The sequence below is a fragment of the Chiloscyllium punctatum genome, chromosome 20 (assembly GCF_047496795.1).
Source record: "Chiloscyllium punctatum isolate Juve2018m chromosome 20, sChiPun1.3, whole genome shotgun sequence".
Classification (NCBI taxonomy): Eukaryota; Metazoa; Chordata; class Chondrichthyes; order Orectolobiformes; family Hemiscylliidae; genus Chiloscyllium; species Chiloscyllium punctatum.
Genome location: NC_092758.1, coordinates 28440021 through 28456055, shown reverse-complemented (window position 1 = coordinate 28456055; position 16035 = coordinate 28440021). Strand labels below are relative to the sequence as shown.

Genomic DNA, 16035 nt, shown 5'->3' with positions numbered 1-16035 from the left:
GTGAATGAGAGCAGGCTTGTCACTTTAATAACCCCAGTTAGATCATATATATTTCTTGACAGCATTGCAGTTTGGTTCTTGCTACATTATTCCTAATATTTGCATACACAGCAATTCCTTCTCTCTGTGAAGCAGCTGCACGGAGATCTTCCTGATCTCTAGTAAAATGAGAATTTCTTTGATGTCCAATTGAGGAAAATCTGGGTGCCAACTTGCTTCCTCTTTTGGTGATTTCTGAACTAAATTCTTTTTGTGTCTGCAACCAAAATGTAGCCTCCTCCTTAAAAATTGCTTCTACCTTTAAGTGGTCTCTAGATACCTTAGATCCCTCCATTTTCCCTTCAATAAGCATAAGCAAATAAGTAGTATTAACATCAGCAAGCACCATCACCTAGTGTGGGCAATGCAAGTTCATTCCACTTGTTGCAAGATTTCAAGACCAAGCCCGATGCTTATTGGTTTATAACAAACGAATAAGTAGTTTGTTTTACATTTTATAATAAATGCGCCATTTTGCCAAAGAAGTACAAACTAATGTTCTGTAAAGTAGCAGACACATATCTGAAATAACAAATATTAAGAATGTTGATAGCATTGACATGCAGATTTTCTTTTAATGGCTGATTTAACTGCTGTGTATCTATATGTGGAATAATAGGCTGGAAATCAAATCTTCAGTTTGTTAAGGGTACCTGTTTGGAGAAGAGTTTATTGACCTGGTTGGGCAAACTGTCTACTCAAAATATAATTGAAAATTTTAATTAAAAGCTATTTGTTGGAAGTTACTGGTTCAAGTTTTCTTCATTCATCAGCACATCCACAGTTGCTAGTTCAGAAAGGCTATTCATTATGGAATGTTTTGGAATGTTTTGATATGAAAGCTATATTTCATTCTAATTAATGCACAAAGTTCTTGCTGAAAGACTATGATTATTATCTTTATCACAGTTTACTAGACCTAATTTGTAGTTGATTACTTGGAAAGAAGATTGAATTATTAATTATTTAGAGATAAAGTAGAACATGGAACTGCAAACATGGGGCTAATCCAGTAGTTCAGAACTAATGTTATGGGAAGATTTGTTCTGATAATGTAAAATTAAGAGGTTGACAAGATGTTTTATAATATAAATACATAATGTGTCATGGACAGCTGTGGAAGCATAAATGGATAAATGGAAGCATAAAGTGATGAGATAATCTGTGAAGCTGTGAGTGGGTTATGATGGAGCTCACAACTACAGATACCTTGCATCACCTGATTAGTCCAGGCATAATCAGTTTTTTTCTACTCTGTGCTACTTTATTCAACCCTTGGAATGACTTCTACAAATCCCCATTGATTTGATTAGAATTTTGAACCCTGTGACACTTTACAAATTTTGGACTTTCTAAGCATTAAAAGGTTAGATTAGATTCAATTCCTTACAGTATGGAAACAGGCCCTTCAGCACAACAAGTCCACACCGAACCTCCAAAGAGTAACCCTCCCAGACCCATTTCCCTACTCTATATTGACCCCTGACTAATGCACCTAACACTATGGGCAATTTAGCATGACCAATTCACCTGAATGCACATTTTTGGATTTTGGGAAGAAACCAGAGCACCCAGAGGAAACCCACGCAGACATGGAGAGAATGTGAAAGCTCCACGCAGACAGTCGCCTGAGACTGGAATCGAACCCAGGTCCCTGGCACTGGGAGGCAGCATGCTAACCACTGAGCCACCATGTCACCCAAACAATTAAACATTTTGACGTATATTTTGAAGATTTTACATCCTTTGGAGGTTTTGTCTGGAATGCTTCTCCTTTTTGTATGCCATTCATACAAGAGCTACTTCATGGAAGGTGAGAATTGGATCCTAAGCAGCAATAACACAACATCTTGTGGTGGGCGGCACGGTGGCGCAGTGGTTAGCACTGCTGCCTCACAGCGCCTGAGACCCGGGTTCAATTCCCGCCTCAGGCGACTGACTGTGTGGAGTTTGCACATTCTCCCCGTGTCTGCGTGGGTTTCCTCCGGGTGCTCCGGTTTCCTCCCACAGCCCAAAGATGTGCAGGCCAGGTGAATTGGCCATGCTAAATTGCCCATAGTGTCAGGTAAGGGTAAATGTAGATGTAGGGGTATGGGTGGGTTACGCTTCGGCGGGGCGGTGTGGACTTGTTGGGCCGAAGGGCCTGTTTCCACACTGTAAGTAATCTAGTCTTTGAGACCTGCTGATGAAGGCAGAAGACTCTGTAGCAGTCTACTTACTCTAATCTTACATGTTGTCTTTTGGTTGTTATGGTTTCTGCTGTGCATGGTAAGTTTAATTTGCTGATTTATGTGGCCTTTATGTCTGTGTTTAGGTACCTGGCCACCTCTCCTGTTGCTGTGGTGTCAATGTAGCCACATGTGAATTTTACGGCTGGACGCTGGCAATTGCCCTTTTAGCAGTGGATAGCTTCCAGGATGTTGCTGTGCATATAACATTTATTCCGTTTGTGCAAGGCAGTACCTTCAGCCATGTGTGACAGCATTGTGCCTTTAAGAAAGATTTGTTTTGTTCTGTGTCTTTTGCAGAGAAGTATTGCCACAATGGTGTAGGAACGTCTACTTCAAAAACAGTGGGTAAACAGCTTTGAGCTCCCTGAGTGTTTGTCTTTTTTATAATTAGACAAAAGAAACATGAGTGAGTAGAGTCAGCCTCATACAGACCCAGAGATTTCATTTTGCTTCCTGTTGGGATTTGGAGTTGGCTGTTGAAGCCGACAGATACAATTCTTTCTCTGCTCTAGCCTCTCCGCTACTAGATTGTTTCTTTCAATTTTTCTTTCTCCTGGTCTGCGGTAGAGAGAGCAAGCAATGAAAATCTGTTCGGCTGAATTTGGCTTTGTCAAAGGTGTGTTTATAGTATGCTGCTGTATTGGAACAGTTGATGATTAGTAGTTAAACAACATATTACTTTATTAAAAACTTCAGCAGAGTTAAAGTTATGCCAATTCTTTTTGTTTGTATCTTACTGTTGTAAGAATAAAATATGTTTTGCTTAAAGCCTAGCTATGAACCAGTCAAATCAAATCTGGAACACAGTGCCTTTAAATAAAAATAAAAGTTAGGGTTTAAGCTATCTCATCGATATATTTTGAGGGGGTTTGATCTCATCCATAACGAAAGAGAATGCAAAAGCAATTTGTAATTTCTCACTAAGTGTACAACAGTATCTATGGCATTACTCCTCTGAGATTTTACCTCTTCATGTAAGGATGCACTTGGTGTCCTGTTTTATTTGTTTGCTGTTACTGAAATGGCTGAATTTGGAGACCACTCAACAACTGTGGTTGCAATCTGTGTTCTACACACTGACTCATTTCACTGAAGATCCAATGCACTCAATTATCTCTATCCTTGAGGCATCACTTTTTAAGCAGGCTTTTCAAAATTCTACTTGGATTTTAACTGCAGTTGAGAACAGTCATACCATTATATAATCACTTTTGTGTTCCTAACTGTGATGTAGCAGCTATTTTTTCTTATTTGGATAGGATATGTGCTTAATAGAATCATTGGAATAGGTATAATCATAATGGTGACTCAGGTAGCTCTTGAGGCCTACTTCCTTATGCTAAAATGATGTATTGGAGCCAGGATTAAAAAAAATCATTGGATAAGAAGAATGCTAGTGAGAACTATCAAGGAGTTTATGATGTTAATTTGGTTTAACTGATGACCAATCAGAAATTGACAATCAGAATCCCACTGCAATTTGTATTTATATATAGAATGAGATCGTTAATTTCTTAAAATGAATTTCATTGGAAAAGTCACTATATCTGTGAAGATATCCTGCACAGGCATTCATTTAAAAAATCATGTAGGGTAAATGCTACACCGAATCTGTTCAGAAGTTTCTTAGTTTTTAGAGAGTCTTAATTAGGAAGAGAGATTGGATAGACTAGGTTGTTTTCCTTGAAGCAGAGGAGTCTGGGGGAAATGTGATTGAAATAGTAAAATTATAAGTGTCATTGATAGAGTAGATGGGGAGAAACTTTTCTCCTTGTTGGAGTGACCAAGGGGTATACTTTTTAAGGTGAGTGGTGGAACATTTAGAGGGGATGTGAGGAAAATCTTGTTTCACCCACAGCATGGTGCGAGTCATGAACATGCTTCATGTAAGGGTGGTAGAAGCAGAAACCCTTATGAAGTATGAGAAATATTAAAATGTGCACTTATGATGTCAAGGCAATTTTCTGATTAAGGACTTATGCCCGAAATGTCAACTCTCTTGCTCCTTGGATGCTGCCTGACTTGCTGTGCTTTTCCAATGCCACACTTTCAATTCTGACTCTCCAGTGTCCTCACTTTCTCCATTCAAGGCTATGGACCAAGTGCTAGAAAATAGGATGAGTATTGGTGTTTCTTGTGACTGGTGCAGATCTGATGGGCCAAAGGGTCACCTCTGTGCTGTAGACTTCTATGACTCTGACTCAATTATGAATTCTGGAACTGAAAGGTACTTTCAGTTATGATGCCATGGGATATTATTGATTGTTGTGAAAAACCCATTTGTTTCACTATCATCCTTTTAGGAATGGAAATCTGCTATCCTTGCCTAGTCTGGCAAACATGTGACTGAACCCACAGACTCCTAACTGCCTTGAAAATGGCTTCAGCAAACAACTCAGCTCAAGAATAATTAGGAATGGGCAACAAAAACTGGGCTTGCCAGCAACTTGAAGGAATTAAAAAAAAAATCTTTTGAATAGATTTTATGTAATACTTTAAATGAATTTTTAAGTAAATGCACAGACAGGATATCTTCACAGATTTATAAGGATTTTTACAGCAAATTTCATTTTAAGGAATTAACAATCTCAGTCTGTATATACATAAAACATCATTGCAGAGAATAAATATCACCTTCATTATTGAAATAACTCGCAATCACTCCATGTTCTGTGCTTTTGCCATCTGTGAAGATCACTAATGCTGATCGGAACTTCACTTACTTCACAATGTGAGACATATTAAATAATTCTCATCATACTTATGAACAACATCCAGCTCTCTCCTCAGAACATCGTCAATTTCTTGAAGATATCTTGTGCCAAAATGAGTTAATTCAGATCAAATTCTCAGGCAATTCTTTCAGAATGAACCAAAAATTTCTCCATGAATCAAAACCAAGAACATAAGAAAAATATATTATGAAAAATCCTCCATTGCCTGTCAAAAAATCTTGCTGTTTCATTTTAGTTCAGTAAATTAGGCCAACTATTTCTTCCTTTTGGTGCCTCAACCTAACAGATTTAATGACAGAAATGAAGACGTGCTTTTGACACATGTATCACACCCAGCTAGAACATATCACGTGCATGCAATAACTGGGAAACCAGCACTACTTAAAAATGGTAATACACATTACGTTAACTTAAAATTATACTATTCTAGAATTTTGTTTTTTTATTTAATATTATTGTTTGGAGAATTTTGTTGTGTCTGGTGTGACCAAGAAAACTAAGAAAAGGGTGGGAAAGTACGATGTGAGTGAAAAATTTGATTCTCAGCATTGTGAAAAATTTTCTTTTTTTACTGCAAACCATAAATGGCTATTTCAGAACCTCCCCACTGAGCAGTAACTACCTTAAACTTATGCATTTGCACCTCATTAAAGCCCAACTACCCTTTTTTATATGTCACCTCCTGTTATCCTCTTCTTCACGGAGAAACTAGACAGTGCAAAAGCCTGGCATATAAATCAGTGTGGGAATCTGGTGGCTGCAAGCTGTAATATGTTTGCTCCAGCCATTATCCAACTTTTTCTCCACAACATTCCTGCCTAATCCATGGCCATCATCCTCCTCAACATTCCATCCATGCATGTTGGCATTAGCAAACTACCAGCTTTGCTACATCATCATGCCTGCTCTCAGAGCATTTCAGGAGCCACTTCAGTGCTTCAACACTTTGGAGATTAGGGACACTTCGAACTTGAATGCTTCTGCCATGTCATTTTGCTCGCAGGGCAAAAATGTCTCCTGCATTTGCATCAGATACACTTTATGGCTCTTAGCTTGCTTTCTTAATGTCCACTCGCTTTACTGCTCACCTGGAGGCTGCCAGCCTCTGTTTTCTTCACATTGCATTGTTATAGCACTCTCACTGACTTCAGAACTGATCTACAAGCTACCAGCCTCGATGTGGCTAGCATTGTCTTTTAAATACAGAAGGTCTTTGGTATTCAGTTACAAGTTGCCACCCTCCGTGGCTTCCAATACCGGAAGTCAGTTTTTTGATGGTGGGGAGCACTGACCAGTCATTTGATCACTTAGACCAGGGAAGGACATGTGGACACTTTGCTGTATGGCACCGTTAAATCAGACCAGCAGCATGTGCCAGCATTGTATGGGTAAATGTAAACTTGAAGCAAATGGCACTGTGTTAAAGTCAAAGGAGAGCAGTCCTTGTTGGTGTGAAGGAGGGACAACCACCCATCGAGGATACTGCAACAGTCAGTTAAGGGGCTTATTCAACTCCACTAAAGGGTTGCCCACAGTCAGTCAGGCACTACAACCTGGCAGAACCTGGGAATCTGCATTTTTGCACTTTATGAATTGGGCCACAGTCAGTCCTACAGGTCAGGTGAACATGGTCCAGGAATCACAGGTAGGTCAGTCAAGGTGCTGGTAAGATATCAGTCCAAGGTGGGGAAGGGCCAGGTTTCTATATAGTGAGATAAATGGAAGGGCTTGCATATGATGGTAGCAGATGAAAGAACAGTTTCTTGAAATACAGGAGACATAGTGAGGTGTTCCCAGTGCATGAATACAAAGCTCATAGGGTTGGAAGGATGAGGTGGTTGAGAGCCAATGAATTAACAGGATGCATAAAATACTGGAAGTTGTAATCCATGATTTTTACATCCATGAGATATTTGTGGAGTAGCAGAGTTAGTGAGTACAGACCTTGAGTGTGAGGGAGCAGAAAAAAATGGTGGCACTTAATCTTGCAGAGATCAGATGATCAATGAGCTTCTTTCTCAACTATTTATTTACAGGCTAGCTCTGTCAGATAATGTGACCTCTTGTGATGGCCTGTTGGAAAAGGAACTGCTCTCCTTTCTATTAACTTATCTGTGAAAAGGGGAGAGAGTTTTCCTCTAAGCTATGTCACAGACCTACAGAATTATTATCGAGTAAAAGAGTTGGTAATCACAGTGAGCACCATTGTGTGAGGGACAGTGCCTGGCTCTCAACATCTGAAGTGCTACCAGAGGTGTCTCTGTTATAGAGAGGATATTAAGTTGAAGGTGGTTCAGAAGAAATTTACAAAGATGTTGTCTGGAATGGAGATTTTGAAATATAAGAGGCTGGGACATTTTTCATTGGAGCGTAGGAGTTCGAGGGGTGACCTTACAGAGATTTATTGTCCAGTTTGATTTCTGTTAATAGCAGGAGGAAGACCTTTCCCTATTGACAGGATGTGGAATTCTTTTGTTCACTCACTGAATGGTTAAAAATAGATGGAATTGTTAACAACTGGAATGTAGCTCCTGTGTGATTTGTTTTTGTTAAAATTGTTAAAGGCAGGTGCTCCATATCATATTTGAAAAATGGTATTTATATATTATATCACAGTTACCTATACAGTCAATTTTGCCCACACAACATAATTAATTTTCAATATTTTAGAATTGAGGGAACATCTGTAATGCTGATGCTGGTCAATGAATTTGGATTTAATATGAATACCTTGACCAAGCTTGAGTATGCTCATTGCTTTGAACCCAACTTAAAAGGCACGAGTGTTAAAGCAGCTCAGTATAAACAATAGTACCATGTGCATTCGAGATTGCAACTTGTTGTCCCTGTAGAGCCACGTCATTCTCATTTTATGCCTTGTACCAACAGATTTATTATTCAAATAAAACCAACTCATTCACTGCTCAGTCAAGGCACCTTAATTAGGCAATTAAACCTAGTTAAAGGCCTCTTCCTAGTGCTATTCAGATTTAATATGCCAGGAATATGCCAGGGTGGCACGGTTGCACAGTGGTTAGCACTGCTGCCTCACAGCGCCAGAGACCCGGGTTCAATTCCTGCCTTGGGCGACTGACTGTGTGGAGTTTGCACGTTCTCCGCGTGTCTGCGTGGGTTTCCTCCGGGTGCTCCGGCTTCCTCCCACAGTCCAAAGATGTGCAGGTCAGGTGAATTGGCAATGCTAAATTGCACGTAGTGTTAGTAGTGGTATGGGTGGGTTGCGCTTCGGCGGGGTGGTGTGGACTTGTTGGGCCGAAGGGCCTGTTTCCACACTGCAAGTAATCTAATCAGAAAGGGCAACACCCAAAATGCACCTTGACTTGTTTTACCCTGTATGCTTAGGCCAATAAAATGTTCATTTGGAAGGGGCAGGCCTTCTTTGACTGCTGAATGTCAATTTTGGGCTCTTCCCCCCCACAATCCGCCATCCCTCCATCACCATGATTTTCCCTCTGCCTATTCATTTTCCTGAAATTCCCACCCCTTTAAACTTGACCTGTGAGTCTGGCCTTTGGCAAGATTGTAGACTTACTTGAAGGTCTGATCCAATGCAGCATATCTTCCCCTTGGCCTACCTGCAGCACTGACAGTGATTACTAAGCCTACCAGTGTGGCCAGTACTGTAGAGCTGCTGGTAACTGATTGAAGAGGGTTGTAGTAATGAAAGGGCACTCAGCCCAAAACCCAGGATGAAAGTTCATGGAAGATGCACTCACCTTCAATATTTACACTGAAGAACACGTTGCCCCACCTACCTGCCTCAGCAGATAATTCATATCACTGTTCCAGATCAATGACTTTTCCTTATTATTATTCATTGCATGTACTGGCTAGATCAGTATTTGTTGCTCATCTCTAATTTCTCAGAGCCAGTTAAGAGTCAACCACAATGCTATGGGTTAGACCAGGTAAGGATTTAGGTTTTCTGTAAAGGAATATTAGTGAGCTAGATGAGCTTTTACAGCAATCAATAGCATTTCAATTTCAGGTCTTTGTTTTAGAAATTGAATTCAAGTTATGCCATAGAATTTGGATCCATGTTCGCTGAACATTAGCCTGGTGTTCTGGGTTACTAGGAGAAAGTGAGGACTGCAGATGCTGGAGATCAGAGCTGAAAATGTGTTGCTGGAAAAGCGCAGCAGGTCAGGCAGCATCCAAGGAGCAGGAGAATCGACGTTTCGGGCATGAGCCCTTCTTCAGGAATCAGGAGTTCTGGGTTAATATCCAGTCACATTCCCATTATGCTATCTCCTCTGTTTTGAATTACTTGGCAGTTTAGTTTACTCCATGATTTAACAGTGCTTACATCAAAAGTTCATGTGAAAGATAACGTTTTAGAAGTTTTTGTATGCAATTATCCGAACAACATGGGCGGGGAGTATTTTGTTCAGAAAATCGAACGTTTGGATAATCAAATGCATTATTGAAACTTTGTCTCTGTATATTAATATTGATGATTCATTTTCATTTAACAGGAGTATACCATTGACATATTTTTTGCCCAAACATGGTATGATAGACGTCTCAAATTTAATAGCACGATGAAGGTCCTCCGACTCAACAGCAACATGGTTGGCAAAATATGGATACCAGACACATTCTTTAGAAATTCCAAGAAGGCTGATGCCCATTGGATAACGACTCCAAATAGAATGCTTCGGATATGGAATGATGGAAGAATATTGTACACGCTAAGGTAATTTAAGCTAACTTGTTAACATTTTGGTTAAGTAGAAGAAAAGCATGAACATAATCCTCACGTCAATTGAGGGCACTTTTAAGATTGTTATCATATACAACTATTTTCATTTGCTTGATTTTAGTGATAGTAAATATCATGTTATTGTCATGAGATACGAGAATAGTTCTAGTTTGCAACACTTAATAATGACCAAGTTAATTGATAAACAAACCTTCAAGTTCTGATTACTTTGGTCCTGAATTTCCTGAAGCTCCCTGCTGATTTGGTAATGTAAGATCATTATAAGTACGTCGAAAACTTATTTACATGCATAATCATACCACTACACTTTCTCATTATTGAAATTGTTGGCACTGATTTTTCTGGGTAAGGAAACAACGGTTAGACTTTTTGCCTTTTTTGTTTTAATTTGTTAAAAAAAAGGTTGCTGGAAGTGCAATAGCAACAGAGTTCCTGGGACCTTGGTGATAGGTAAGACCAGCAGTGCATCCCTTTTAATCAATGTGATTTAAGGATTAAGAAAGAAGCTGAGGAATGAACTAAAAGGAAATTGGATTAATTCCAGTCAAACCGAATATAGAAAAAGAAATAAAGAAGGGAAAAATGGTATTAAGATGCAGGAAAGTGAAGTAAGACAAGAAGTCAAATTTGAAATTTTTGACTTATGCGAGACTTTATTGTATGCAGGATTGTAACTCAATAGACAATAGACAATAGACAATAGATGCAGGAGTAGGCCATTCTGCCCTTCGAGCCTGCACCGCCATTCAATATGATCATGGCTGATCATTCCTAATCAGTATCCTGTTCCAGCCTTATCTCCATACCCCTTGACTCCACTATCTTTAAGAGCTCTATCCAATTCTTTCTTAAAAGAATCCAGAGACTGGGCCTCCACTGCCCTCTGGGGCAGAGCATTCCACACAGCCACCACTCTCTGGGTGAAGTAGTTTCTCCTCATCTCTGTCCTAAATGGTCTACCCCATATTTTTAAGTTGTGTCCTCTGGTTCGGCACTCCCCCATCAACGGAAATATGTTCCCTCCTGCCAGAGTGTCCAGTCCTTTCATAATCCTATACGTTTCAATCAGATCCCCTCTCAGTCTTCTAAACTCAAGGGTATACAAGCCCAGTCGCTTCAGTCTTTCCGTGTAAGGCAATCCTGCCATTCCAGGAATTGACCTCGTGAACCTACGCTGCACTCCCTCAATAGCCAGAATGTCTTTCCTCAAATTTGGAGACCAGAACTGTACACAGTACTCCAGGTGTGGTCTCACCAGGGCCCTGTACAGCTGCAGAAGCACCTCTTTGCTTCTATACTCAATTCCTCTTGTTATGAAGGCCAGCATGCTATTAGCCTTCTTCACGACCTGCTGTACCTGCATGCTTGCCTTCATTGACTGGTGGACAAGAACACCCAGATCTCTCTGAACAGCCCCTTTACCTAATTTGATACCATTGAGGTAGTAATCTGCCTTCCTGTTCTTGCCACCAAAGTGGATAACCAGACATTTATCCACATTAAACTGCATCTGCCATGCATCTGCCCACTCACCTAACTTGTCCAGGTCACCCTGTAACATCCTCATCATATTTCACCCTACCACCTAGCTTTGTGTCATCAGCAAATTTGCTAATGTTATTGCTGATACCATCTTCTATATCATTTACATATATTGTAAAAAGCTGCGGTCCCAGCACGGATCCCTGCGGTACCCCACTGGTCACTGCCTGCCATTTCGAAATGGAGCCGTTAATCACTACCCTTTGTTTCCTATTAGCCAACCAATTCTCTATCCAATCTAGTACTTTGCCCCTAATCCCGTGCGCCCTAATTTTACTCACTAACCTCTTGTGTGGGACTTTATCAAAAGCTTTCTGAAAGTCCAGGTACACTACATCCACTGGATCTCCCTCGTCCATCTTCCGAGTTACATCCTCAAAAAATTCAAGAAGATTAGTCAAGCATGATTTCCCCTTCATAAATCCATGCTGACTCTGTCCTATCCTGTTACTATTATCCAGATGTGCCGTAATTTCATCCTTTATAATAGACTCCAGCATCTTTCCCACCACTGAGGTCAGACTAACTGGTCTATAACCAGTCTATAACTGGTCTATAACTCAACGGTTAAAATGCTTTCTTTCTACACCAGAGAGGTTATTTGGCATTAAGTGATAGCACATCATTATTTCAGTTCTCAAAATATACTTTTACTTCTTGATGAAGGGCTTTTGCCCGAAACGTCGATTTCGAAGCTCCTTGGATGCTGCCTGAACTGCTGTGCTCTTCCAGCACCACTAATCCAGAATCTGGTTTCCAGCATCTGCAGTCATTGTTTTTACCTCTTTTACTTTTTGTGTCATGTTCAATTTCAGCTTAATTTTCCAAAGCCAGCATATTCCTAAAAGTAAAGAGGAGCATAAGGGCAGGTTGTCTTTTTTTTGTAAAGCTAATGGTGAAACATCAGAATTTGTCCAGAAATGAGATGATTTACAACTCACAAAATATCTGTTTCTGACCATAAGCTATTGGATCATTTATGTGATTAAGATTGAGTGTAATTAAGCTTGCTGTTATTTTGGATGCAAATTCTGGGCTATTATAGCTTTTTCCTACAACTTTGCTAATTAAAAACATCATTCAATAATTAAACCACAATTGAATGATGCTGAGAGCTACAGGGCTATAATGCACTTTAATTAGTTAGGTGCCAGTAAGGATGTTCACTCACTGCCTAACCAGGACTGCCACAAATTCCCAAAGACAGCAATGAATATTTCGCCATTGGTTTGATATTTTGGTTTGAAATCAGATAGATCTGAATTATTCAATCACTTCAAAATGCATTTCTTAAATAATAATGAATGAAATATTGTATGCTGCTTGTTATAAATTGATATTTAGGGAGATTATTACCCTGTTAGTTCTAAATGCACACCAATTTTATTTAAATTCTAAAGAATTTATAAATGCACTTGATGTGCACCATATTAAGATATTTGAGTAGTGCTGAAGTGAACGGCATTTACAGTCTCATTTTCTTCACTGGAATACTCTCAGAAATTAGATCAGTAATGTAACTAAATTTATCTTTGATAATCTAATACAACACTTACTGTGATTCACTGCTAATGGTATCATGACATCAATTGTATTATTTTTATCCAAATACTGTTAATGAGTATTTGAAATGTTCCATCATATAAGTTTTACTTGTTTAAAACACCACAGCTTGTATTATGAAGTATAATATATTTTGTGCATCTTATAAAGTATGCTGAGTAAATGATTTTTGTTGGTCTCCATTTCTTACATGTGTAAATATATATGCCTGTGTCTTTGGTTCACACCTGACACATAACTTTATGTATGTCATACATGTGTGAATATATTTCTCTATAATTACTGTTTCTGTCATAATGAGATTGCCCCCTCAATTATTTCAACACTTAACATGAGCTTTTACTATTTTTAGGTTGACAATTGAAGCTGAATGTCAGCTACAACTGCATAACTTCCCAATGGATGAGCACTCATGCCCTTTGGTATTCTCGAGTTGTATGTATAACTTTATGAGTTATAATTTAATCACTATATAAAACAGCAGTGTCATCTGATAGAGAATTTCACAATGTTTAAAAGGCTGTTTTGTCACAAAGAAGACTGGAAGAGATGTACTTACAAACTTTAGTACATATTTATTTATTTTTATTCATTTGTGGGATATAGGAATCACTGGCCAGCATTTATTGCCTGCTGCCCTTGAGAAGGTGCTGGAGACCTGCCTTCTTGAAGCACTGCAGTCCACTTGCTGTGGATTGACCCACAATGTTATTAGGGAGAGGATTGAATATTTTTAATATTTTCAGGCTAATTATTTTCCTAAAGTACACATTGTAAATGTATATAGCATGACAAAAAATGATAATCTATGAGATTTTTTGCCAGCAACAATAGTTAGATTAGATTAGATTACTTACAGTGTGGAAACAGGCCCTTCGGCCCAACAAGTCCACACCGTCCCGCCGAAGCGTAACCCACCCATACCCCTACATCTACATTTACCCCTTACCTAACACTATGGGCAATTTAGCATGGCCAATTCACCTGGCCTGCACATCTTTGGACTGTGGGAGGAAACCGGAGCACCCGGAGGAAACCCACGCAGACACGGGGAGAACGTGCAAACTCCACACAGTCAGTCGCCTGAGGCGGGAATTGAACCCGGGTCTCAGGCGCTGTGAGGCAGCAGTGCTAACCACTGTGCCACCGTGCCGCCCACATTTTCATCGTAACACAATGAAAATTCTCAGTTGTTCTTTATTTGTGATAGCTATGCTTATCTAGAGATGTCGCTAGTTTTCCCTTTGTCTGCAGCTGGCATGAACCATGAGGTTGGGAGTCATAGCAGGGAAGGAATTAGGGGCATGGGAGTAGGTACAGGGTCATGAAGGGAAGGGGGCCATGCTCTTGTCTATTGATGTTTGGAAGTATGCCTTCAGGCAGAAAGTTGTCTGCAACAAAGGAATGGGGAGATAACTTAATGGCATGTACCTTGATGAATTTTCAGGAATGTGCATGTCATTTAGAACATAGAACATAGAAAAGTACAGCACAGAACAGGCCCCTTGGCCCACGATGTTGTGCCGAGGTTTAATCCTCATGTAAAATATAATAACTTAACCTACACACCCCTCAATTCACTGCTATCCATGTGCATGTCTAGCAGTTGCTTAAATGTCCCTAATGATATGCTTCCACCACCACCGCTGGTAACGCATTCCATGCATTCATAACTCTCTGCATAAAGAACCTACCTCTGATGTCTCCTCTATACTTTTCTCCTAATATCTTAAAACTATATTACCTCGTACCAGTCAATCCTGCCCTGGGGAAAGGTCTCTGGCTATTGACTGTATCTATTCCTCTCATTATCTTGTATACCTCGATCAAGTCTCCTCTTTTCCTCCTTCTCTCCTGAGAGAAAAGGCCAAGCTTATTCAACCTTTCTTCATAAGGCAAGCCCTCCAGTCCAGGCAGCATCCTTGTAAACCTTCTTTGAATCCTCTCCAAAGCCTCTGTATCTTTCCTATTGTAGGGTGACCAGAACTGGACACAATACTCCAAGTATAGTCTCACCAGGGACTTGTAGAACTGCAGCAAAACCTCGCAGCTCTGAAATTCAATCCCCCTGTTAATGAAAGCCAAAACACCATATGCTTTCTTAACAACCCAATCCACTTGGGTGGAAACTTTGAGGGATCTATGCACTTGCACACCCAGATCCCTCTGTTCATCCACACTGCCAAGAATCCCATCTTTAATCCAATATTCAGCATTCGACCTTCCAAAATGCATCACTTCGCATTTATCCAGGTCGAACTCCATCTGCCATTTCTCAGCCCAGCTTTGCATGCTGTCTATGTCACACTACAGCCTGTAGTAGCCCTCAACAGTACCTCCAACCTTTGTGCCATCTGCAAATTTACTACCCACCCCTCAACCTCCTCATCCAAGTCATTTATAAAAACTGCACAGAGCAGAGGCCCAAGGACAGAGCCCTGCAGGACCACGCTCGACACTGACATCCAGACAGAATACTTTCCATCTACAATCACTCTCTGCCTTCTGTCAGCCAACAAATTCTAAATCCAGATAGCCAAATCTCCCTGTATCCCATACTTCCTGATTTTATGAATGAACCTACCATGGGAAACCTTATCAAATGCCTTGCTGAAGTCCATATACACCACATCCACTTCTCGACCTTCATCAACCTGTCTTGTCACCTCCTCAAAGAACTCAATAAGATTTGTGAGGCTTGACCTGCCCCTCACAAAGCCATGCTGACTGCCTTTAATCACACTATGCTTTGCCAAATAGACATAAATCCTATCCCTCAGAATTCTTTCCAAAACTTTGCTGACTAGCCTTTCTATGACAAGCCTTCTCAGCACCAGCATAGCTGATGGTAACCAATATTTAGGCCCAGGTAAGTTTTTTATGTTAACAATATGTCCGCCACCAGCGATCCTATGCTGAATGCCGACTGCACGTTCTCACCCTTGAATTTTTTTTCAGCCTACACATGGGCAACAGAAAGCCAGTTCTTAACTATTAAAAAAATTATTTTGTTTAACTTTATTCACCTTTTTTTTTACAAACATATTGTCAGGTTTTTATCACTTTATTCAAATGGTTACTGCTACTGTACATGCTTCCGGGTGTCAACAAACATGCCTTTCTTTTTAAAGTACATCTTCCTTGCAGGCCAGGATGATAACAATAGCCTTATATGCCCAAAGAG

The 16035-nt window shown here is 40.0% G+C and overlaps 1 protein-coding gene across 3 annotated transcripts in view; it reads left to right on the top strand.

Annotated features, from left to right (window-relative positions):
• The window catches only part of gabrg2 (gamma-aminobutyric acid type A receptor subunit gamma2), a 128768-nt gene that overhangs the window by 18874 nt on the left and 93859 nt on the right, over positions 1–16035 (top strand). For all 3 annotated transcript variants that reach the window (XM_072590559.1, XM_072590558.1, XM_072590557.1), the window contains exons 5-6: positions 9499–9719; positions 13204–13286. In XM_072590559.1, coding sequence (XP_072446660.1) covers positions 9499–9719; positions 13204–13286 — 304 coding nt within the window. The remainder of the gene's footprint in view (positions 1–9498; positions 9720–13203; positions 13287–16035) is intronic.